Below are 21423 nucleotides of genomic sequence, written 5' to 3'. Positions count from 1 at the left end.
TGGCTGGGAGTAGAGATACCGGCAACAGGGCGAGAGTTTGCTCGTGTTCATCTGCGTGCTGGGGGGTTCTCCAGCCTGCCTGCCCGCCGGTGCCCAGCTCTGCAAATGACAGATCCCAAATATTGTGAACCCCATCAATCTTCTCATGACCCTGGCGATAAATATTTGCACGGGGGCTGGCGGAGCGGCAGTGCCCGGGGAAACGCCTGCCCCTCCATCTGGAGGGGCTGAGCAGACGCTTGGCACGGCCGGCCTGGCACGGCCACAGCGCGCCTGGGACGAGAGCCCTGGCACAGGCTCCCCGGCAGATTGGTGCCATCTGCCTCGCACCGCACCCAGCGGTGAGGCTGGTGGGGGGAGATAAGGGGCTGCCAGGCGGTGGGAGACGCAGATGCTGGCATAGCGCAGGGGTCCCTGCCTCCCGCCAGGTGCTGTCCACTGGCGGCGGCATGGCCGGGGCTGCCAGGAGCTCGATGCCACCCTGGGGCCCACTGCCTGCTTGCCCTGGGCACCCATCTGCTCCCATCCCGCTCGGCCTGGGGGCTCAGCCAAGGGGCACTGCCGGGAAAAGCTCACTGCAGGGCAGACCCCCTGCCCCGCTGAGCATGACGGCTGGGGAGGGGGGTGCAGAGAACCTCAGCGGGTGTGAGGGGCCAGCACCGCCCCTGTTCTGCCTCTCCCCGGCTCTGGGAGCCTGGGTGGGAGGGGTCCAAGGATGGGGGCTACCAGCATGGGGATACAAGGATGCCATAGATGGGGCTGCAGGGATGGAGGCACCATGGTGAGGGCTCAGCAAGGGAGCCCTTGGAGGTGGGGAGCACTGGTGGGAGGTGCAGGGAGGGGGGCACTGTCGTCCCCCCCCAGACTGGCTGCTGCCGACAGGAGCTGCCGGGAGGAATCTCTCCGTAATGCTCCGAAGGTCCTGGCACCATCGGCTGGGGAGATTGATTACCATTTTACTGCAATGCTTTTGACTTTCACCAGCGACCTCCGAGCTCCCCCCAGCCCCCCCGCCCCCCCCGCCGCACACCCAGCTCTGGGCTGCAGCGCCGTCCCCTCCCCCACTGCGGTGTGCACAGCCCAGCCCTCACCCAGCCCCGCACTCATCCCGCACCCATCCTGCATCCAGCCCTGCTCCCATCCAGCGCTCATCCTTCATCAAACCCTGCTCCCATCCTCCATCCAGCCCCGCTCCAACCCCGCACCCATCCTGATCCCATCCTGCCCCAAAGGTACCGGGGTGGCGGTCGCAGGGCTGGGTGCAGGATGGGAGCAGGGCCGGTGCTGCTCTGGGGAGGACCCAGGCGCCCGGCACTCCCTGCACCCCACGGCCACCCCTGGGGCCAGCAGAGCTGGGCGGGACCTCCCCGCAGCCTGGCACAGGTCCTGCCTCAGTTTGCCCACCCGGGGACACGGAAAGCCGAGGAGAGGGGGAAGAGCCGAGGGGCAGAGCTCGCCTTTGACATGGGCCCGGGGGGGTCGTCCGGGCGCTCAGCCCCTGCCAAGGCTGCCCCAGACCGCGGGTGAAGAGCGCAGGGCCGGGGGCTCCTCCATCCCCCCATTCCCCGGCGTTGTCAGAGCAGCGGCTGGGAAATTGTGCTGACACCGGCAAAACCGGGCGGCGGGGGCGGGGGAGTGCGGGCGCACGTGCTCGGGCTGATAACGGAGCTGCGGGGGCTGCGGGGAGCCCGGACCGCCCGGCCGGGGGGGGGGCCCTGCGCGGGACAGACCCTCCCAGCCCCTGCCTTTGAGGCTGGGGATGCTGCGGGCGGCGCGGGGGAGCGGGCAGGCGAGTGAGAGGAGGCAGGAGAGGGCAGGAGCGGGCAGGCAGAGGGAGCAGGAAGGAGGGAGGAGGCAGAATCAGGCAGGAGGGGGCAGGCAAGAACGGGCAGTGTGCCGGGCAGGAGCAGGTAGGAGGGAGCAGGAGGGCAGCATGTCGGGCAGGGAGAAGCTCACTGAGCCCACAAGGCTGTGGTACAGTGATCCCCCGCACCCCTTGAGTGCTGTCACTAGCCTGGCCATGCCGTGCAGGGTCCCACCGATGTGGTGGCTTCTTCCCTGCCTCAGTTTCCCCACCAAGGTGGGAGGCCAGAGACCCCTCCCATCAGTCACAGCCTGACTGAACATGCCCACTGTGGGCTGGGACCAGGCCATGATGAGCACCCAGCGCCCTGCAGCACCTCAGGGGTCTCACACTATTGCTCCTGGCCCATGCTGGTCCCCCTTAACCAGGGCCAGAGCGACCTTAACAGTGAAAGTGAGAGGCTGCCAGGCCTTATCAGAGAGTATTTACAGCCGCTGTGTTCCCAATTAGACAGTCAGGTGACTGCGGCTGCTGGGGACCCAGACACTGGGGTCAAGGTCGCCGGTGGAGGGGCGGGGGGTGGGAGAGGGGCAGCCACCTCTCAGGGACAGCAGCTGGACACGGCATGGCCAGGGAGGCACACCAGGTGGCAATGGGGACCCCATTGCAGAGGCTGTGGGGGTTTTGGTCCCTGCCTTCAGCTTGGCCACTGTAGGACTCTCAGTCCAGCATCAGGGTGCTCCCAGCTCAGCCCAGTCCAGGGTACTCCAGCCCAGTGTGACACTGCACCTCCAGATGAGCCAGCACAGGGTGCCCCCAGTCCAGCCCAGTATGCAGCAACCCCATCCCAGTGAGTACAGGGTGCCCCCAGTCACAGCATGCAGCAGCCCAGTTCAGCCCAGCATGGCCATGTCTCAGCCCAGTACACGACACCCCACTCCCTGTCTAAGTGCACAGGACACCCACAGCCCCCAGCCTGCCCCCTGGGCCCCTGTTCCCAGCAGAGCATCCACCCTTCCCAGTGCCCCGTTGGGTCCCTTGGTGCCATGGAGCGGGTGAGTCACGTGCATGGGCACGGGTGCTGGCAGCACACGTGCTCACACACTGGGGGCACGGCTGGGCGGGCAGGTCCTGGCTCACACGCGTGTGCAACCACAGGTGTGCCCCACACCAGCCCAGTGTCCTACCTGGGCCCTGGGACAGGGTCTGGCCCTGGCTATTCCCTGCTGGAGGCTGTGCCCCACTTTTCCCCAAAGCCACAAGGGCCTGGTAGTCCTGCCAAACCCCTTCCCTGGGTAGTGGGGGAGGTGACATGCTTGCCCTGCCTCGGTTTCCCCAGTGACACCCAGCATATCCCACAGATGGCCGGGCAGAGCATGTGCCCACCACAACTGACAACACTGGCACTGCTGGCACCAGGGCTTCTGTGGTGTCACTGTCTGTCCCTAGGCTCTGGCCAGTACCAGGCAAAGAGCCACAGCCTCACGATCCCCCTGCTGTGGTGCTGATGAGGGTGGGCTCACGGGGCCAGGGGACATCACCTCGTGGACATGGGCAGGAGGTGCTGCCAGGAGGGGACCAATATCCTGCCACCCCCGCACACCTGGGTAGCCTGGCCTGGCCAGGGGTGGCCACGAGACCCTTGATTCCCCCTAGGGCTGCAAGTCACAGACCCTCCTGTCTGTGAACCAGCCCTGCAACCACCCAGCCCTTGGCCGGGATCACACAGCATCTTCCCTGGCTCCTGTGGGTGCACCAACACACCTGGGGTGCTGACGGATGGATGGCAGGGTGTGTGGGGGACCCCAGCTGCTGGCAGGGTGTCTGTGCTAGCGTGTCACCAGCTGGGGACAACAAACCTGCCCAGGTAAAATCCCTGCTTCTGAGCTTCCCCTTCCCAGCATGTGGGGACGTGACGTGAGCTGGTGGAGAGGACAATGGCTCAGGGACCCAAACGGAGAGCTGCTGCCTGCGCTGCACTTTGTGACTCAGTTTCCCCCTTTGACTGACGGCTTTGAGAGCAGGTTTGACTCTCCTTGCTGCAGTGAAAGCAGCCAGTTCTCCCAGCAAGTCCCTGGCATCCCCAGGCAGGTGAAGGGCCAGGACCAGTATCCACAGCAGGAGCTGCCCCCACCAACGTTTTTATTGCTGTGCCCTCCCTAGCTGGCCTTGCTGCTCCGTCCCTGCTCTGGCATCAAGGGATTGGCACCATAGTCCATGGCAAATGGGCACTGCTGGACCTCTTCCAGCTCCAGCCCTTGGGGATGCACCAGGAACAGGCTGCTCCTTCCCTGCCCAGGCTGCCCACCCACTCCTCTCAGCTAGGCACAGGACGTGGGGTTAGTTCTGGGTTTAACCCCCAAAACTCCATGCTGGGAATGCCCAGAGACAGGAGCATTCTCAGGGACCTTTGTGTCCTGCTCCTGGGCAGCTGGGATCAGCCCTGGCTGGGGGAGAGGGGCCAGGGTGAGGGGGACCCACCCGAGAAGCAGTTTGGAGAGATAAGCACTGCAAGGTCTGCAATGGGAAAGGTGTTCAGGAGCAGTGTCCCCAGCTGGAGATGGGGATGGGACAGACGGACAGGGAAAGCTAAAGCAAACCCCCCAGAGATGGCTGTGGCAGGGCACAGCCAGGCTCTGCCCTGCAGGCAGACGAGCACCCACCTCTCTCACGGACGAAGTACGCCAGGTAGAGGTCGAGCTCCTTGACAGAGACGCTGATGTGGTGGGGCTGGACGCAGAGGATGGGGTTGGTGCACTGGCCCGACTTGACCAGGCGCTCGCCGTCGGTGCTCTCCAGCGGGATCCCTTTGAAGAGGATGACCATGACCAGGTCCAGCCGCCACACCTTGTCCGCCTGCCGCAGGCAGTCGATGCGGCGCATCTTGCCTTTCTGGTCGGGGTTGGAGAGGACGCAGCACGAGGGCTTCTTGCCCGTGATGGAGAGCACGAAGTCCTCGCGGCACTCGGGCCGGATGTCCTTGCGCAGCTTGGCCAGGAGGCGCGAGGCCCATTTCTGCTTGACCTCCGGCTTCTCGCTCAGCAGCTCGTCCTTCACCGCCCTCTCCTCATCCTTTGTCATCCTCTTCTCATGCTTCTTGAAGTACTTGCGCTTGCGGGCCTGCAGGTTGAACCAGGTGTAGGCAAAGGCCCTGACATGGGGGAGCAGCGCCTCAATGAAGGGGTGGAACTCATCCTGTGGGAGCAGAGGGACAGGGGGTCACTCCTGGCCGAGTCCCTCCAAGCTCCCTCCCGAGGTGGCTGTGGAACCCTGGGGACCTGCCAGGCTCATTCCCACTGGGCTGCATTCCAGTGCAACCAGAAGAAAAAGCTGTGGCAGAGGCACATGCCCACCAGGGTTGGGGATCCTCTCACCACCCAGTGAGGTTATCCCCATTCCAGCAGACCTCCATAAATCCCACCGGCTGCAATTTCCCCAGGCCAACAACCTGCAGGGAGTGGCTGGGCAATACTGGAGCCAGTTCTACAAGGGGACAGGCTCCTGCACCTGGCCACCTCCGCAGCACCTGGACCCTCTCCCCTTTGCAGGATCTGCATGCCAGGATCTGCTCCCACCAGGTGCAGAAATCCCACCTGAAATCCCAGCTGACGCTGTGCCCACCGGAGCCGCTGTGCAGGCGTCAGGCGCTGCCAGACCACAGCACCCCAGTGCTGGGTGCCCCATGCCTGCAGCATGCCGGGTGCTCCCACTCGAGCTGTGGGTGCCTTGGACCTCTCCACTCCCTCTGGACCAGTGAGAAACTCCCCCAGTTTGCCCCAGTTGCAGCCAGCCCGGCGGCTGGCGCCTGGCCCGGCACACAAGACGTGCTCTGACTGCCTTTTTCCATTTGGTGAGCGCTGCTGGATGAGTCCAGCCCCAAAAAGAAAACAAGGAAAATGCATCCCCATCCCTGGCCCCTCCTTCTCGCATCCCATTTTTTTTTCCAATTTGGAAAATCAGTGCTTCCTGGCTGGGGGCCCACAACCCCACCATGGGACGGAAAGGTGTTGGGAGCCTTCCTGGTGAGGAGCAGCACAGCTTGGAAGGCAGCAGGCACAGGGTTGAACATCCCTGTGTGTAGCCAGGGCAGCACCAATCTGGTCTCCAAGGGCAGGATTTGGCCCTTGGGGTACCTCATGACTGTGGGGAGGAGGAGGAGGAGGAAGAGGAGGAGGAGGAGGAAGGAGCTCAGCTGGATTCCTGCCAAGGTTGAGAGGGGGATGGCTGGTGACAACTGCCACTGCCATGCCAGAGGGTCATGCCTGGGGAGAGTGCCAAAGGCAAGTGCTGCTCTGAGGTGAGGAGGTGGCCACAGGCAGGAGCTGGGAAAGGACAGAGCTGTGGCTGTGGGATGGGGCGAGCACTCCAGATCTGGCCCCAGTCATCCCAGAGCAGTGATGCCATTCCCTGGCTGAAGCAGCTGTGTCCCAGAGTAACCCTGCCTAGAGGGAACAATGTCCCCTGAAACAGGCTCCCGGCAAGCATCGGCCCCATACAGACCCTGCTACTCCCACACGTTCTCAAGTCCAGCACAGATCCCATTAACCCTAAATCTGCTCCCCCAGCACAAACCCTGACAACAGCAAGCGTGGGTCCTTGGGTGTCCGCTGAACTAGTCACCCCTGAACCAGACTCTGCTGTGACCTGGCACAGACATCCCAGTGCAGACCCCACTGTCCCTGAACCCAGCACAGACACCAGTAACTGCCAGTCCCAACCACAGCACAGCCCCAGTAACCCCCCAAAAGTCACTGCACACGCAGATCCTTCTTCATGGGACAGACCCTGCCACCTCTGGGAGTCACCAGCTCCTCTCTGGACCCAGAGCTGTGGCCCCACCGGTGTCCCTGCCATGCCAAACAAGGGACAGAGGACTCATTGTGCCCATAGGGACCCAAACTTGCAGGCAAACCTGTCCTAACCCTAGGGACCTGTCCCTGCCCAGGGGACTCATCCTGCCAGAGGAACCCCTCTTTGCCTGGAGACCCGACTCTGCCTGGGGAACCTGTCCCCACCGGCTGCTCCCGGGGACGCCACAGGGTCTGGTTCCCTCTTCCCTCCCCAGCAGCAGCCGCTAATTCAGTGCAGCTGGGCAAGGGCTGGGCATGTGTCTTAAATCAGGGAAGAAGGTCAAAGAAAAGTAAGACAGGAGCCGAAAAAAGCAGCAGTGAGTTCCAAAAACAATACTTGGCCGGGGCGGTGGGCGGCTGATCTTCCTTGGTGGCCGGTTATTCAGACGAGCTCGACAAATTGCTGCCATCCCCTGGCCCCACCACCCTCCCCAGGCAGCCGGCGGCAGGGCTGGCCGCAGGGCCGGGGGGACACCGCGCCATTGTCCCCATCCCTGCTCTCCCGCTTGGGGAGTGCCACCCCGGGCACCACTGCAAGGAAGCGTGGCAGGAACCCGGTTATCCGGGTTGGATTGGGCGAGGCAGCACCCTCGGGTGCTGCTTGCTCTCGCTGTGGGGGCCGGGGGCTGCTCGGTGCTCTGCCTCGGCACGGCAGGAGCAAATCCCAATTTCTGTGCCCTCCCCCGCCAGGGTGCCGAGAATTCGCAGCTCTCACTTGGACCCACAACTGAGACCCTCCAAAAACCCGCTGAGTGCAGAAGCCCCCGCAGCCCTCGGTGCCCCCGAAGCCATGGCAGCCCCCCCCGCCTTGCCCGGGATTACGGCAGGCCGGGAGCTGCACCCAAAGCCAATCAGCCCCTCGCCAACTTTCCCTCCCGCCCGGCTTAACCCGCGCAGCGATGCCGCGGTTAAGCGGCTTTAGCAGGGCAGGCGAGGGCGGCTGGGGGGCATCGGGACAAGCACACGGGAACGGCTGCTACGGGGGCTCAGGGGACACGCTAAAGGACGTGGGGACAGTCCCCAGCCGTGCAGGCAGTGAGCCCCGCAGCCGGGCACACCATCCCGGCTGGCACCAGCCGGCTTCATACCGGATCCACTCGGGAAGGCAGAGGCAGGGATGCACTGTCTGTCTGTCCGTCCCAGCCCCAGATTCCCACCGGGTTCCCCCAGCCCAGCAGCCCGAGCGCCGGCAAAAGACTGGTTAAGTGTTTCTCCTGCTGTTTTTCCTTTGCGGGGCTGGGAAGCAGAGACGTGCTGCAATACCCCAGACGAGGCTGCTCCCGGGGCATTTCCGGATGGGAATCTGGCAGCAGAGCCTGCGCTTGGGCCTCATCCAACCCAGGCTTGTAAAGCCCTGCAACCCAGGCAGGAGCACGCCTGCGCCGGGTGCTGCCGGCCCCGCTCCGGGCCCCCCTGCACCCTCCTTCCAGGGGCTGCTGGAGCGCTGGCTTTCCATGCCAGGTGCTGTGAGGGGAAACTGAGGCACGGGTCAAGTCCGGCTCTGTCTTGCGGTGGAGCGGGGAGAGGAAGGAGGGATACTCTGTGTGGAGCTGGGCATGCCATGGAGGATTAACTCCTCCGCAGCCCAGGGTTTGGCAGCGCCAGGGATTGGGAAGGGGCACAGCTGAGGCGCTGCCTCTTTCCGTGCTCCTGCGGCCGGCTCGGCAGCCCTGGGGCTCTGCACTCCGGGGACGGGGGGACAATCCGTGCCACGCAGGGACACGGCACCTGGCACGGGCACCGCGGCATGGGCTGGCCACCCTCCGAGCATCCTCCGCTCCAGCGCCTTGTCCAAACAGGTCGGGCTCAGTGAAACAGCCTGAATTTTCCAATGAAAAAAACCCGTTTCCTCAGGAAATTCCCGAGCAGTTTTCACGGGGGAGGCGCTGGGGTGAGGGGCGGAGGAGGAGGAGCAGGACGGGAGGGGTCAGACACCTCGGCAGTTGGTTTTGCTCTCCCACCAGCACGGCCTCGGCTGCGGGGAGGAGCGGGATGCCATCCCCACCGCGGGCAGGGCGCGACGCGGGACAGCCTCGCTGCATGGCAGCCCCGCAGGGATCACACAGGTTTCACTCCATGAAAGGATGCTCAGCCGCCCCTCCAGCAGCCGCACACCTCCGAACCGCTGCCGGCTCCCACGGCCGCCGCTCCTGCCAGGTCCCGCTCCCCGCGGCCCTGCGAGCCCGGGCAGGGGCTGGCAAGTCGGGCGCCGGGCTCCGTGCCCCCATGGGAAGCCTTGGCGTGGTGGCAGGGGGGGATGCGACTACAGAGGTTCCGGTAATCCTGAAAATCCCGGTACCTTAAAAGGGCACAGCGGGGACTCGCTTTCTCCTCACCAGAGCCCACAGATGCCCTTAGCGTGGACCGGAGCCTCCGGTAGCCGCTTATAACTGTTCGCCGAAGCGGCTCTGGGTAATGAGTTAACCTGGTAATGAGACCTGTTGCCGAGACAGATGCAAATGATTGGGAAGTGCTCATTAGAGGGGATGGAAGGAGGCACTTAGGCCCTGAAAGGCACCCAGCCCTTCCCGGGGCCGCCCTGCACCCTATTAGAGCCCATTTTGCAATAATTGCTCCAGAGGAGGAAATCTATTTGGATTCATCATAAAGTATTTATTAACAAGAGCTTATTCATAATTTTTGCTGCTCGCCGGTGTGGCGCGGCCGGGCGTCCCGGCCTGCTCTGCATCGGAACGCGTTTCCCCGGCCCGGGAAAGAGAGCGGCAGCGCTGGGGCGGGGCAGCGAGGGGGCACGGGGGCAGCTGAGGCTCCCGGGGCAGGTACGAGCTGCGCAGGCCTTGCCTGTGCACACCCGGCCCCACGACACAGCTGCCCGTGGGGCAGAACACTCTGTTACAGCCACGCTTTCCCCTAGCTCCTGGCTGACCCAGCCCCTCACTTGCAAAAGCCCTCCTGCAGCCCACGCCGGGGCACAGAGCCTCGGCGCCCAGGGCATCTGGCTGGCACCACCGGCACAGGTGGAGGTGAAGGCAGGACACTGTGCAGCCTCCTCGCAGTTTCTCTCCGCAGATCCTGCGGGTTTTTTCCCCCCAGAGCCAAGAGCATCCCCCAGCCAACACCCACACATGGCTGGGGGCTGTGGGTGGGCTGGACTGTTCCCACTACAGGTTCTGGTGGAAGGGTGAGCAGAAATGGGGCGGAGAGGGGCTCCCACGCCTCATTTGCTGCCGTGATGCTCAGCCCCGTTCAGGATCAGCCCAGGAGCGGGGGGTGGGCTCGTACAGCCCCTGGTGCTCACCACGCACCCAGGAGCACGCTGACCACGCACCCCTCACTGAGCCGCCCTGGGGTCCCCACACCTGGCGCTACCCAAAAACTCCTCTGAGCCACCCCGGAGCAGGCGGGTCCCCGCCGCCCCCGGGGCCGGGCCGGTGCCCACCTGCCCGCGCCTACGTGCCGGGGCGGGAGCGGTGCCGGCGCTCGCCCTCGCAGGTGCTGCGGCTGCGAGCGGGGGCGCGGGGAGCGCGCCGAGGCCGCGGGTCACAGGAGGCCGCGGCGGCAGAGAACCTGCCAGTTGCTTTGGAAAACATCAGGAAGAAAAGCAGCTCTCTTGGCAGCCCCGGGCTCCGGTGCCAGCGCTGCCTGGGCCCCCGCCAGCCAGCACAGCCCGCCCCGCAGACGGCAGCTGGGGGTGGCCCAGGTGGGATGGAGCCGGAGGGGGCTTCTCCGGCGGCATGGTACGTGCCCCGACACCGTGCCCAGCACCGCCTCTGGTCTGCCTGCGTGCACCCCCGCCCCAGCAACAACTGGCATTGCCGGTCCCCGGGTTTCCTGAATGCGCCCCAAACTGGGGAGCAGCGTGCCCAGCATGCAGGGAGGGGTATGGATGCCCCAGGGATGTACCCGCTAGCAACTCGGCTAGCACTGGGTGGTGGAGGAGCAAGGAGGGTTCTGCTGAGGGAGACTCGATAGTGTGAGAGCCCAAAGCCACTCACTGCCTTCCTGAAGACTCACTTGGACTTCCAGTGCCTCAGTTTCCTCAGGTGCCGTCTCTGCACGTCCCCTTCGGGGTTTGAGAGCCGACGGCTCAGCCACTTTCCCAGGGTGACCCCACCTGCCCCCAGGGTGAGGCGCTGCCTTTCCAAAAATAAGGAAACTGAGGCATGTCACCTGCCAGGCCAGCCCACAGACGAGGCAGGATGTGACGGTGACTGCTGAGGTCTGGGAGAGGTCTGGAAGCAGCACTGGGGGACCCAGCCCATGGCCACGGAGATGTCCCCTCGTCCTGGGAAGCATCCCGTGGCCAGCAGCACCAGAGCCACGTGGCTTCCCAGCCGAACCCCCCCCGGGGCTCCAAGGAAGGGAAATGTTTTATGGAACTGGGAAAAAAAAAAAAAAAAAAAAAGCTTTGCCAACGGGTCCTGGCACTGCTAGCTCCTCCACCCTGCCCTGCGTCAGTGTGGGGCCCTGGGGGTGGCCCGTCCCCACCATCCCTGCTCCTGGCACACGGCGGGGGCTGCAGCGTCTGAGACCCAGCGCTTTGTCCATCCCATAGATGCCAGGGTCTAGCCTGGGAGCTGCCAGGATGTGACCTGGGGACAGAATTTGTTCCCAGGAGCACAGAGGGAAACTGAGGCAGGAGATGTGTCACAGCTGGCAGCACCCTGTTCGCTCTGGGGAGGGGGCACCACCAGAAAGGGTCCCTCCAGCCCCCCCGTGCCAGGCCCAGGGCACTGAGCCTGGCTTTAGCCCCTGACGCAGGAGGTTTTATTTCCCTCCCAACATATTTTTAGCCCTGCCTGCTTTGTCCTGGCCTTTCCGAGGGAGATTAATCGTGCACCATTAAAGGTGTGGGGGTGCCGAGAGGTGTCCCCAGCTCCCTCCTGGGGGTGCCTGCTGGGGGGGATTGGTGCTGGGGGTACCTCTGCACCCCATGGTGGGCAGTGCTGTGATGGGTTTGCGGGGCTCACTCTGCTGCAAATCCAATCCCTGGAGCAAGTCAGTGGTTAAAAATAGCCCCGGCCTTTTGCCGCGGATCCAGCGACCTCGCAGGGGGATCGGCCACCCTGGCGGCCTGGAGGTGAAGAGTTCATGGCACCCCCCACGGCCACAGCGCCTTTGCTGTGCCATGGATGTGCCAAAGGCTCAGCCCCTCCTCCAGCATCTCATCGGCTCCCTCTCATCAGTGCTTGGGACAACCTGCCAGGACCCTCCACAGAGAGAAGGAGAAACTGAGGCACGGGGTGGTGCCTGGAGATCAAAGGGGCTGGGCGTGTCCCCAGAGGGTCAGCTCTGAGCCTGGCCAGACCCCGCACGCTGAGCACTGAAGGATGGGATCAGTTCAAATGGGTGGAAGGGGAATGATCATCCGCTTTCAGCAGCTCAGCAGAGCCTTCCTGGGCAGATTCAAAGGCTGAGCCTGGCTGGGTCCTATTTCGGGAGGGTTTTGGACACCTCCCAAGTGACAGAAGTGGGTGGGGGCTGATCTGCACAAAGGGACTCTGTTCGGGACGCTGGGCTCGGCGGTGCCCGGCGCGGAGGCCGGTGGCTGTGGCCGGTGCCCTTGCTCCCCACGTGATGGGTCAGCAGCCCGGGCTGGGCAGGGGGCGAGTGCCCTCCTCCCGTGCCGGGTGCTGTTCCCCACCTGGATGTAAACTGAGGCCCGGGGCAGGACTGCCCTTGCCTCCCGGGTGCTGCTGTAACCGCTAAGTGACACTGCCATACCGCGGAGACGGCCGTGCCAACCTGCCTCGTGACGTGGGCTCCAACAGCCACCCGCCCTGGGCTACTTGCCCAGGCTGGCCCTGAGCCATCCTCTAGGGGAGTCCAAGGTCCTGCCGTGGGGTCGACGCTTTGGGAGCCAATAACCCTGTCACAACTCCACGACAGAACAGGAAAAACCCCTGGACAGGCCAGATCCCACCAGCTCGATGCCACCACAGGGCACACTGGGGTACCAGCACCACTGGCCCTGCGACTGGGAGCCCTCCTGCATCACCTCACCCTCCCCCCACTGGCCACCTCAGGGCCTGGGGGCTGCAGAGAGCTCGTGGGGCTGCGGTGCCACGACCAACCCGAGCACATTGGCATGCTGCCGGCAGAGCTGTGAGCGCCCACGGGCACCGGCAACAGAGACCCCGGGATGGAGGTTGAGGTCCTCACCAAGGTGATGCTGGGTAAGCTCCCGTCCCTGTCCCCACATGGGACGCAGCAGTCACGGCTCAGCCCTGGCTGCCGCTGGTGACTCCTCTCTGCAACCAATTCCCCACCGCAAGGCGAGGAAGCTGGTGAGCGCGTCCCGGTTCCCTCCGGCGGTACCTCAGGATGCGATGCAGTCATCGTTAATGCATCTGGACTCATTTATGGGGATGAGAAAATGTTTCCAGGTTTCCCACAAAGTCCCATTAAGATCCCAGTCCCACTCTATTTTTAGTGCCCTCATCAACAATGCCTTTCCCAGCCACCCCGGCGCTCCAGAGCCCCATGGGGCTGGCGGGGGCACCCTGGGCACACACCTGCCTGGCTCTGCAGGGAGCTGAGCTGCACCCAGACTGGGCAGCTGGAGGGGGCAAACCCTGGCCCTGCACTCCTGACCCAGCAGCTTTGCACCCATGGGTGTACCCTGGGGGTGAGGGTGCCCCAGCCTGGCATTTGCCTGGGAGCAGAGAAAGAAAGAAACATGGTGGGAAGCAACAGAAAAAGCCACCCCAGGTCACTGCATCAGCAGAGGCTGCAGGACCCCACTCACCATGAATGATGGAGAGTGGCTGGGTCTGGGCATCGCTGCAGGTGTAGGGTCACACCCTGAAGCACCAGATTGTCACCTGGCGATGGCCAGCGGCTGTCCCAGCCAACCCGTCCATCAGCAACCCCCAGTGCCCTGGCAGCATCTCCTCCCAGGCAGCGGGTGCCCACAGGGCTCTCGGTGCAGCTGGCAAGGGCGCCAGGATCCTGCCCTCGGCGCTGCGCCCTCCCGGCTATCTATAGCCATGACCTCAGCGAGAACCGGGGCAGGACCCGGCCGCGCATCGTCCTTTCTTGGCAGGGCCACCGCCTCAGCCCCCACCCGGCACAGAACTGCCGCCAAGCCGAGGCTTTTATCCCGTACGTTCGCTAATCCGGCGGGATTCGATGTCAAGGGCTGCCCACGGGAGGCTCACAAAGGCCGTTTCCAGGGGTGCCCAGCCAAGCGATGGAGAGCGCCAGCCGGGAAGGGCAGACGGCGGTGCTGGGTGTCACCGCGTTAGGTGACAGGCTCTGACCCCGGGGGCTGGACGGGAGGGAATGCGTGTGACCCGGCTGCGAAGAGGTCGAGCAGGGGACGTCCTTGCGTAGGCAGGGGTGACATGAGGACACCCCGCAGCTGCGCCCCGCAGGCGTCGGGGTCACAGCCTCCTGCAGAGCCGGGGGTCGTGGGGAGGACCTGCTCGCTCTGCGCCGCCTGCCCCGGGGGAAGCGGGAAAGGGGTGGCCCAGAGGAGGGGAAATTCCCCAGCTTTTTTCTCCAACAAACTCCTTGGCTTGTGCAATTAGAGAAATTTGTTTAACAAACTCCCGGGGGAGCGGAGCGGGAAGGTGGGGTGGCGCGCGGCCAGGGCGCTGCTCACACAGGCCCGCTCCCTCCCCGCCTGCGCCTTTGATCAGCAGCGCACTGCGCAGGGGGACGGGGCCGTTCCCTGCGGCCGGGGCCGCGATGTGCCACGGAACTGCCCCGGACCCTGCGGACACGCTGCCCGTGGCAGCCCTTTGCCACGTGTCCCCCCAGCTGCTGCTTCGCAGCCCCCTCCGCTCATCACCCCCATTGCCATCTCCCAGTGCTCGCCGGGGTGGCACGACCCTGGCACCCTGCCACGCTCAGCCTCCAACCTCGCGGCCGCAGGTGCGCACACGTGTGTGCCCCGCTGTGCCCGCGCCCGGCGCAGGCTCCGGGCGCGCACCCGCCCGCTCGCTCCCGCTCTCTTTCTCATGCGATGCCATTTCCATCAAAAACTCTTTACTCGGCACTTTTCCCCTCATTGGTATTCACGCCGCGCTCTCGCTGTCCTGGCGCACAGGTTACTAAAGGAGATTTTGCGGCGCAGCGTGGCGGGGGTCACATTTCAGCCTGCGCCGTCTCGCTTTCCCAAATCGCTGGGCAGCAGCCAGGGACGGCGGGAGGGGGTGCAGGATCCGGCACATCACGGCTCCCGCCAGGCAACCGTGGGACCAAGCGGCCTCGTCGCCTGTGGCAGCGGGGCGAGGCGGGCTGGCGGCGGCGGCTCTGCAGCACACAGTGATGGGTGGCTCCCTGGGGACAGCCAGCAGGTCACCGGCGCTCGCCGTCCTCCCGGCAACCCCACGTGCCTGTGCAATGTGGGAGCACCTGGAAAAGGGGGTCTGAGCAGAGAGGGGGGCACACACTTGGCGTTGCCACCACTCGCCGGCACCCAGATGAGCCCTGGATGACGTCCACCGTGGGACTGTACCCCCAGAATGACATCCTGAAGTGTGGAGGGAGCAGTGGTGCCTCTCTTTTTCAGGGCTGGTTTGGGGAAAGGGGAAATGTCTGGGTGGAAAATCAACATTTCTCTCTCATGGGCTTTTTTTTTTTTTTTTTTTCCTTTGAAAGCAAAAATATTTCTTGGTTTTTCGTGATCAGAAACATGTTGGGGGTTTTTTTGGACAACAGCCGGTCAAATACCATTTTCCCGTGAAGGGAATGCAGGGGCCCTTTGCAAGGAGAGCGAAAACCTTCTTAAAAAACAAAATAAAACCCCCAGTTTAAAAAAAAATCCACCCGGCTATGGACTTGAATGAGCTCCCAGGGAAGAGGGGTCAGCAGGAGGGCTGGATCCCGGTGTTCCCGTGCCAGGCAGTGCTGCTGGAGTGGTGGTGGTGGTGGGGAGGACAACGTCCACGGCAGGCAGCCCAAAGCCCAGACCTGGGGATTTTGCCCAAAACGCTGCCCAGTGCTGGCTGCCGGCCGGGGAAGAAGGATTAATGCGCTTTTAGAGCAGCGGTGAGTTAACCGAGAAATCAATCCTTGGCAGTGGCTGGCCCCAGGTCCCCCAGCGCGTGAGCGCTGCCGCACCTGAGCCACGGGATCCTTTCCCAGCTCCTCTCCAGGACTTGGGAAGCTCCGGGTCTTGGCGGCCGGCGCAGGGCGTTGGGTCCCGGCCAAGCTGGCACAGAGCGCCCGGCCGCGGGGGATGCCTGCCCAGGGCCGACGTGACGGACGGCGAGCTCAGCCGCCCGCCCGGGTGCGAGCCAGGGCCCAGGATGCCCGGGGGTACCCTGTGCATCCCCCCCCCTGCAGCTGGCACGTCTCAGGGGTCTGCACACCCCCCTCGAGGGTGAGATCTCAGAGTGTCTGGCTGCCAGGGCAGGGAGGGAGGCTGAGCTCAGGCTTTTGCCTGCACTAATTTGTTGCATCCAAAAGCATCTTGGTACTGAAAATCCATGAGGATTTGGCACTGGGCAATCCTGGCCCGCCATGAAGCTTTGCCCCACTCAGACTCAGCTCCACCAGCAGCCCTCAGCCATGCTGTGTGGACGTCACCAGTGGTGCCACATGATTCTGGCAGGGCTCGGCACCCACTGATGCCCCGGCTGCTCCCATCGCCTTCGCCACCCTGCCTCGACCTGCCCGGCACACCCCAAGGTGCTGTGGGAGAAATCCTCTCCCCATGGGTCCCTAAGGAGCACATCCCCACCACCACAGGACCCTGCCTGCACTTCCCAGCTTGGGTGCAAGGACTGATGGGGACAGCAGTCCCCCCAGCCCCCTCCCACTGGCAGCCAGCCCCCTCGGAGATGCTCTGTGCTGGCACCGCCATCCCTGCGCTGAGGAGCCACAGCACGGCCGGGGGTGGCAGGCAGCGTGCCAGCTTCACAGGGAGGAATTTTACCTCCCTGACAACTCTCCTTCTTCCCCTCCAGTGAGGGACTCTGGGGATGCTCCCCACCACTGTCACCACCCCCATCCTGCCACCAAGGGCTTGGCTTGTGGCTAGAACAGGTGCAGGCACAACAGCAGTGATGGGGGGAAACCGGGCACCCCTTGGGCTGCGGGGACATGTCCAGGGGCCAGGCACAGGGATGGCTGGCACAGGCACCATCGGGCAAGGAAGGTGGGTGAGCAGACAGGGCAAGCTGTCCCTGTCCCTGGGGCCATTCCCAGAGAGCCCTGGCCCTGGCAGGGACCTGCCTCCACCACCTCCAAAGGCAGGACACACTGACCCTCCCATTCTCTTTGAGTACCAAACCCCTATTCAGGCCCTCCTCACCCTGCACGGCCCAGGGTTGGGACAGATCCCTCAGTGCCACTGTGGCAGCTCTCCCCCAGGGCTGCCCGGGCTCCTCAGGGAGCCGCCTTTCTTGCTCTTTGCTGTGCCCTGATAAGGGCTGGCTGGGCCAGCCCTTGCCATGGTTCCTCTGCCCAGCGAGCCTTGCCACGCCACCACCGCCTTGGCCACACCGTCCATGCCACAGCCACCCCTGCAAGGGGGGAACACCGCCGGGTCAAAACAAGATCAGGGTATGGCTCCTAGCATCCATTCCCAGCCCTGCCAGGCTCAGGGGAATAGAAAAGGGAGCTATTCCCAACTGCTCCAAGAGCTCCGGGCAGGGCTCTGGGCTCTGGCAGCTGGGCTTTGTTCAGCAGTCTGCAAAGGCGTGCGCACACCCGCAGCGCTGGGCACGCGGTGGGAGCACTCCCTGCCCCAGAACGGAGGGAACTGTGGGCATGAGGGACCTGAACCACGGTCAGGGAACCGCGGGCAGGGCAAAGCTGTCCAGGGAAGGGAGAAATCGGCAGGTACCTGGAAAAAGGTCTGCTGATTTACTGCACGAGGCCCCAGACAAGTTCAAGGTGATGAGGGGGAGAGCGGCGCAGCGTGAGCGCCAGCCAGCAGCCCCTCACACAGCTGGCTTTATCCTCCCCGCGTGCCCGTTCTGGCCCTCCGACCCAGCACGAGAAACCTCCCTGAAAACAGGATCTGTTTTTCCCGGGTGAGGATTTAAGATGGGATCGGGCAGGAACAGCGGGGCAGGGCTCGCCAGGGCAGGCGGGCACGGCGGGCGCCGCGGGGAAAGCGAGGATCTCCTGAAGGTTGCATTTAAAGAACAGCCTCATTGTTTTTCCCAAACAATACTCAGCAGATGGGAGAATTGAAAGTGTGTTGCAACCTTCCCTCTCTTCCCCCGCCATGCCCGGCTTGCTGCTCCCATCCTTTGGCAGCCGATCTGAGCTCCCGGCTGGAAACCAGTTCTCCGGAGCTACTGGTGGAGGGGGTGAGCACCGGTGCTGAAAAGTCCCGGCGCTTTTGGGAAGGGGGCTTGCCAAAGGATGCCCCATGAGATGTGCCCAGCAGGCAGCTCCCCGCTCCAGCCACATGCGTGCAGCAGTGGTGGCAGCCGAGGGATGTGTGGAGCCCGGCCGTGGCCGGGGAGAGGTGGGATCCCCTCGGATGCCTGGAGATGTGGCTGTGACCGTGCCACGTGGCTGCAATGCTCCTGGCAGTCCAGCTCCACCCCCAGGCCCAGAGTTGTGCCTGTTTGCTGGTACCGAGGTTTGTGCCAGGCCAGCTTAGCCAGGCGCTCCCTGACGCCCCTCGGATCCCGAGCCACTGACTGTGGCACACGTGTGCCTGGCCACTGGCTCCCGGTCAGGCAGTGCGGGTGCATTGCCTCTGCCATCCCAAAATCAGCTCTGCACCCCTAGCATGGAGCCTGGCAGAGGGAAGAGGGTCTCTGATCAGACCCTGCTGGGATGCCCGGCTTCCAACACCGTGGCAGCCTTGGAGGATGGCACCCATCTCACTTCATTCGCATCCTGCAGGAACGAGGGTGGGAGGCTGGGGGTGTGCTGGGGGCACTGCCAGGTACCAGGCACGAGCCACAGCTGTAGGAGCATTGCCAGTCATAAAATTTGCAATATTCCCCCATAAGAAGTATCCCAAATGTCCCCCCACTGCGGATCCAGGAGCCAAGGATAACTGTTACCACTTTGGAAATCCCTTTGGCTTCTGGGCAGCAGCTCCCAGGGGACACACGTGCAGGTCCCTGGCAGGTGCTCAGCTCCAGGGTTATTTTGGAGCCTGGGCAGCCGGACACCCCCCGGCCCCCGCCCCGCTTCCCCGTGGGCAGGGTGAGGCCTCGTGCGTGGCGGCGGTTCCGGTGCTGCTTCCCTGCTAATCTCGGCAGCTCCCTCTTGACTTCCCGGCCTGGCCCCGAGCGGGGACAGAGGTGAGCTGCGGAAGCGGGAGGAAGTCCCCAAGAAGGGACACAGAGCTGGGAGGGCACAAAGCCACCCTCCAACCCGACGGAGGTACGGCCGAGGCCGTGGCCAGGAGCGTGTCCCGGGCTATCAGCCCTTTGCCGGGGCTATTTCGGTGCCGCTGGGCTCCCCAGCTCGGGCCCGTTCCGGCCGGGAAGGGCTCCTGCCTGCCCGCGGGGTCCCGCGGTGCCAGGGCCGTGCCGGGCTCCCGGGGCCGGCGGTGCTGCTGCTGGGGAGATGCGCAAAGGCCAAGGCAGGGCGGCTCCCGCGCACGTTCCAATGTATCCACATCACCATCCGCAGCTCCCGAGCCCGGGCGAGCCTGCCCGCCGCGCGGCTGGGATGGGAACGGGAACGGCTGGGCTGGAGCTGGGGACGAGGGCTTGTCCCATCCGAGCCGGGCTGGATCGGAGCTGAGCCTGTGTCAGGGTGAGGGGGAGCACACCAGAGCCTGCCCCGTGCCCGGGCAGAGGATCCGTGGAGGAAAAACCAGCTGCCTTCCGTCGGCCAGGAGGAGAGCTGGGAACAGCGCGGGTTTGTGAGGAGAAGGGCTCCTGCCAGCCCCGGCCCGGCCAGCGACCGCACGGCTTCCACATCACACCAGCACTGTGAGCTGGCAACAACAGGCGCTGCCAACCCAGCACCAGCTGGAGACTGGGAGGGTTGGGAGGTGGTGGGACCCCTGGGAGGGATGGAGTCAGGGTGGGAAAGGCGGGATGGCAAGGAAAGGGAAAAAAAGAAAGAAAAAAAGGGAAAAAAAAAAAAAAAAGAGAAAAGAGAAAAAAGCAAGCAAGAAAGAAAAAGAGCAAGGGAAAATTAAAAAGAAAAATTGAGAAGGTAAAGAAATAAAAAGTACAAATAAAAAATAGAGAAAAAGAAAGAAAAATAGTTAAAAAAAAAGAAGAAAAGAAAAAGGAAGAAAGAGAAGTAAATAAGCCAGATTGAGGTGTGACCCTTGCCAAGTCAACCACACAACAGGGAGCACCACCTCAGGGTCATCTGAGCAGCCCTGGCACTGCCCACCCTGCCCGTGTCCTCAGCAGCCTCACGCTGCGGCCGGGGGGAGCCGGGGCCGGACCCCGCGCTGCCCCCGCACCTCAGCGGGCCACGAGGGGACCCCACGGACCCCCACGGAGCCCCGTGGGCAGCGCAGCCCCAGCCCCGAGGCAGAGCCAGCCCCAGCCGCAGCCCCGTGCCGAGGGAGGGGGCTGGCAGGGGCGGGGGTCTGCAGCAGCCCCCCCTCCCCAGAGCAGAGCCCGAGGGGCGCCGCACGAGGCCGGGCCCGGAGCGGGCAGCGGCTGCCAGCAGGGAACAGGTTACGAGGCAGAGAAAGCTGCCTGCTCAATAATTAAATAAATATCAGCGATCAATAAGCACAATGCAAAGGCAGAGCCGCAGTGGTCGCGCTGTGGGCAGGGCGGGGGGGCTTCCTGGAGCTCCCCCCGCGGCCATCCCGGCTCTTGGGGCATTGCAGGGACGCCCCTGTCGCCTGCACCGCGGGCCCAGGCACGGCCGCCCTGCCGCGTGCCACCGGAGCGCGGCGGCGTGGCCTGGGGTGACATCAGTGTCCCCACGCGCGGCTTGGGGCTGCCCCTCGTCACCCCGACTCCCTGACGGGGGCTGGCATCGCCCCTCGCCTCGGATACCGAGGGGGTGCCCCCACATCCTGCCGTGCCCGGCCCCTCCTGCCCTCTCGCCCGCCAGCGCGGCGTGGCACGGCCGGGTGCACATTGTCCCGAAGTTGGAGGGTTCCCAACAAAATGCCCGTGCCCCCCCGGCCCCTGTACCCCACCATGTGCAGCCGGGCTGGGGGGAGGGAAGGAAAAAGTTTCACGCTACGCAAGAGGCGGCACGGCCGAGCCCGAGGCTGCAGCGCCGACCCCCCCGGGCTCCCCGAGCCCACCGAGGACCCCCCGCACCCCACGGTGTCCCCCCTCACCCCCAGAGCCGGCGGCTTCCCCGCACCACCCACCTCTGGGCGCAGCGACCAAAAAATAAAACCCAAACCACAACGCAATCTTCCAACCCCCCCACGCCCCAAGTGAAAGTGAAGGCTGAAAAAACCCAAAAAGCACCAGAAACACCATAAAAAAACCCTGCAAAAGGCGAGGGAGGGGGACAGGAGGGGAACGCGGCTCCTCTGAGCAGCCTGCACGGCCCCAACCCGCCTTTCTCTGTTATGATTATTTTTAGGGAGGGAGGTGTTGCATTTTCTTGGGTTTTTTTTTTCTTTCATTTTTTTTTCTTTCTTTTTTTTTTTTTTTTTTCTTTTTGTATTGCAACTGCTAAAGTCTGTTGCGGCGAAAGGAGCAAATTGGGGGGAGGGGGACGCGGGGGGGTCCCGGTTACCTGGGTCAGGCAGAGAGGAGACGAATACATCCCGAGCCGTGCTGGGAAAGTGCCTAATTGCAGGGCTGAGACTCGAGGCGTAAAAGTTACTGAGTCATTTCGGAGGCTGGAGCAGTCCGGGCGTTTTTTCTCTCTCTCTCCTCCGGAGCGGCTCTGCGGGGCCCGGGGGGGGGCAGCCGGGCACGGGGGGGCGGCCCCGCGGGA

The 21423-nt window shown here is 64.1% G+C and overlaps 1 protein-coding gene across 4 annotated transcripts in view; it reads right to left on the bottom strand.

Moving 5' to 3' along the window:
• Window positions 1-21423, bottom strand: part of NFIC (nuclear factor I C) — a 37646-nt gene that overhangs the window by 14644 nt on the left and 1579 nt on the right. For 2 of the 4 annotated variants that reach the window (XM_041465242.1, XM_041465243.1), the window contains exons 1-2: window positions 21220-21371; window positions 4468-4999 (exon numbers count right to left, since the gene is read on the bottom strand). In XM_041465242.1, coding sequence (XP_041321176.1) covers window positions 4468-4999; window positions 21220-21249 — 562 coding nt within the window. In that variant the 5' untranslated portion in view covers window positions 21250-21371. Of the gene's footprint in view, window positions 1-4467; window positions 5000-21219; window positions 21415-21423 lie in introns of those variants that run through there. The other 2 variants (XM_041465239.1, XM_041465240.1) reach the window with 2 other exon arrangements.

This window comes from Pyrgilauda ruficollis, unplaced genomic scaffold (assembly GCF_017590135.1).
Source record: "Pyrgilauda ruficollis isolate IOZ18807 unplaced genomic scaffold, ASM1759013v1 scaffold188, whole genome shotgun sequence".
NCBI classification, from domain to species: Eukaryota; Metazoa; Chordata; class Aves; order Passeriformes; family Passeridae; genus Pyrgilauda; species Pyrgilauda ruficollis.
Note: the sequence above shows the minus strand (reverse complement) of the source record. Positions and strands in the feature narration are given on the sequence as shown.